Here is a 3554-nt window from a genome sequence, read left to right on the forward strand (position 1 = left end):
GGGAAAAGTGTTTGACATGGATGGCTCCTCCTCCTCATGGCTGTACTGGGTCCAGGCAGTGTTTCTCGTGCAGGAGTCATGCCATTGATACTGGTGAAATTCTCCAGACTCCATTTTGTAGTCTTAACCTCCATTTTGTGTCCCTGGATTCTTCCTTGAATAAGCAGAAGTCACTTCACCAACTAAAGCTGCAGGTCACTTACCAATTTATGTTGTAGGTCACATGACCAGAGCTATAGTTAAAATGCTATATCTGAGCTGAGCATGCCCACTGGTAAGAGTTACATAAAATGAAGAATGGCCATGAAGTAGGCTAGATCTGGAGCCTGGGCTGCAAAGTCAGATGAAGAAATCATTGCTGTGAGGCAAAAACAATGCAAGTGAGCATATGGAGTAGGAGGTTAAGGAAAGGTCAAGCAGCTCCAGTCTGGGCTGGTTTGAGGCTTCTTCTCCGGGTAGCTAAGGATGAGGTAATGGTTAACAGAGAGCATGTTCAGTGTTAGAGGGCTTTCCCTCAACCCTCCCACTTCCCTGGTTTTGTCACGCAGACAGCAAGCAGCAAGCGAGCAGAAGTCCAAAGTGCAGACAATGCAATGTTTATTGGGGTTAATTTCCAAGCAAACATATTCCAAAGCCCTTCACACCAGTCGGGCTTATCTCTATACACTGATAGCTCCCCAATGTTCTGTTCCCAGCTCTAATGCCACAGAGCATTTACCCCGTGTCCCCCTTCCCATCTCTGATGCCACAGAGCCTTGCCTGTGCCCTATTCCCTGGTCCCCATTCCCTATTCCCATTCCCCCACCTTAGCAAGCATGATTCCAATTTCCCCGTTCACTGCCTGTTTGACCCCAGTTTATATAGTAATATTCTCAGCTATACTTTAACCAGACATTTTACTGAAATTTAACTAACCAATCCTAACATATTGTAACATAATTCTCTAACCAATTACATCCCACTAACTTAATTAACTTACACCCAGCAAAATTAATTATACCGCAGACAGAAAGAATTAGAGAACCAGACAGATTAACAATAGAAAAGTGGGGGTCATTCATAAAGATAAAACAATATAGAAATGATGGTTTCACAATCATAACTAATAAGTGATTTCTTGCCAGACAGAATGCTATCTTAAAATGTGTTTCTTTATCTGGTGGTGATTGCCATTATCAGGACAGGATCATCCCAACAGCACCTTATTTCAATGTGACTGCTTTGGAATGTGAGGATATGACAGTAGTATAAGGGCCCTACCATCAATCAAACCCTAACCCCGCGCTAACCCCGCCCCTTGGCCCCTATAGTCCCTCCCACCTGTCACCAGAAGTCCCACCCTATGGGGATATAACTTCCGAGGTCAAGATGGCCATATGACTGGAAGCAAAGTGGGTCATGTGACCCCTCTAAGAACTCCTCCCACCTCCCTCTACCAATCAGGAGGGGTTTCCTTCTGAAAGGACCACCCCGACAGGAGATTTGACCAATCAGGGTGACTTCCGGGGCAGGGTGACCCCGTCTAGAAGTGGGTCATGTGACCCCTCTAAGAACTCCAACCAAGGCCCTCTGCCAACCCGAGTGCAGCACCAATACCCCATAAGTCCCAGTACTAAACAGAGGAGGCCATTTCTTACCAAGGACACATGTTTTAGAAAACGTGGAAAGGCTGCTGAGAGGAAACATGGACTCCTTTACCACCCCTGTTAGAACTTCGGACTTTGTTTTAGCCCTGAGGGGCTTTGACCGTCCATGGAGAAGACGTTACATCAGCGACAGTTCTGAGGAGGAGGAGGGTGTGACCGCAGGGAGCCCTTTGGCCCACCCATTGTTGGATACGCCGGAATCCGACCCCAAAACTCTCGTGAGACACCCCAAAGAGCCTGATGACCTCTCTTTGTCCACCCTCTCAGATCGCTGCTTGGGAGAGTCACTGGTGGACAAGGCAAACGGAAAAGATGGCGTTCAGGTAAATGAACGATTAAGAAACAGCGGTAGAGGAGGGGGTGGGTAATGAGGCTAGGAACCGGGGGTTTGTGTAAATTAAAAAAAGTCCCAGCGGCTGGGGTACTTACACTGTTTCTTTTTCTGAAAATCTTTCAGCAGCTCGACGATGCCTTTCTAGAGGACCCAGAGCCCCTGGACAGCATTGCATCAAGCAGCGAAGATGAACCGGGCCCACCATGTTTTTGCTCAACACCAATACAAATTGTTGAAGAGGGCTCCGAGGATGATGAGTTTGAGGAGTTTAGGAGGAGGCTTGGCATAGAACTATCCGAGCCAGTGTCACGTCGTGAGCGTCAAAAAGTTATGCGGACTATTGTACCCATTGCTGTTTATGCTCTCCTTGAACACTGCCTTAGGGAAAAGCTTTTTGAAGATTGTGAGGACTGTGTCATAGATGCGCCAGGCCAATGGCACCATGACGGTGTGACTTAGACTTCAGTGGATATAAAGTGCAAGCTCCGGGCCCTGTGTGCTAAGCTGTGTTTGGAAAGCTTACTAAACACTGTTATTGCCATAGATTATGCTATGCAATGTCTGTGCCTAACCCAAGAACATTTAGGACAAGGGGTGACTTTGATAAATGCTGTGCAATTCAGTGGAGACCCTGACCGTGTTTTAAAGAAAATGACTAAGCCGGAAGATGTCTGCTTACAATGTTATGTTGACCATCTAGTTTGCATAAGAAGTTACAGAGCCATGCTTAAGAAAAAGACTATTTGTAAGAAATCTAAAACAATTAAGCTAGAGAATGGTGAGGGTGCAAATATGCGATATAAAACTTGGTAGCTGTAAATTTAAAAAAAAGGGCTTTTGTGACTATCTGTGTTTTGTTAGAAGGCCTTTGGCCCTTAAGTTTTAATGAAGCATCTTGGTTTGTTTTCAAGGAGTTGTATGTCTTTTTAAAATAAATAAATAGTTTGTGAGAATTAGCTTTTGTGTGTGTGTGTGTGTGTGTGTATGTAAGAGATCCATTTATAGCAAAAAGCTGAAATGCATGTTGTGGGAGGAGAAAAAATCCTAAAAAAAAAATGTGCTTACAATAAAAAAAACAAACAGGATAGTTCAGACATGTTTGAGTATAATACAGTTATTGTAGAGATATACTTACCTTATAGAGCTGCCTTTACCAGCAGGACCGAATATTGTTTTTTGCCCTTGATCCCTAAGTGGCTCCCTCAAGGACTGAACACCTAACCCTGGCTTTACCAAGCCATTACTCAAACCACTAAGCTATCCTGTTTGTTGAAATGAACAGCTTTAACCACACACCTCCCTCACTGAATAGCCAGAGTGTCTGCAATTACTTAACTTTGTTCCTATAGGGTTACATTTGATTGGGGAGGTGGATGGTGAGTTCTGATTAATATGAAATAAAACCTCAGGAATGCTATTGGACAGTTTAAATGTAACCCCTGGGGTAATGATGGAGCACTATTGGGCAGTTTAAAGGACCCAGGAGTTGGTGGAACACTATTAGACAGTTTAAATATAATCCCTGGGGTAAAGGTGGAGCACTATTGGACAGTTTAAAGGACCCAGGAGTTGGT

General features: G+C 44.5%; 1 protein-coding gene across 1 annotated transcript; it reads left to right on the forward strand.

The window, feature by feature from the left end:
- Window positions 1-1333: 1333 nt before the first annotated feature.
- LOC116824913 (uncharacterized) lies at window positions 1334-3008 on the forward strand. Its single transcript, XM_032780551.2, has 2 exons — window positions 1334-1969; window positions 2104-3008. Exons 1-2 carry the CDS (start codon window positions 1685-1687, stop codon window positions 2437-2439), a joined length of 621 nt encoding a protein of 206 aa, XP_032636442.1. The 5' UTR covers window positions 1334-1684; the 3' UTR covers window positions 2440-3008.
- Window positions 3009-3554: the final 546 nt, after the last annotated feature.

Source organism: Chelonoidis abingdonii, unplaced genomic scaffold, assembly GCF_003597395.2.
Source record: "Chelonoidis abingdonii isolate Lonesome George unplaced genomic scaffold, CheloAbing_2.0 scaffold0401, whole genome shotgun sequence".
In the NCBI taxonomy this organism is placed as follows: domain Eukaryota; kingdom Metazoa; phylum Chordata; order Testudines; family Testudinidae; genus Chelonoidis; species Chelonoidis abingdonii.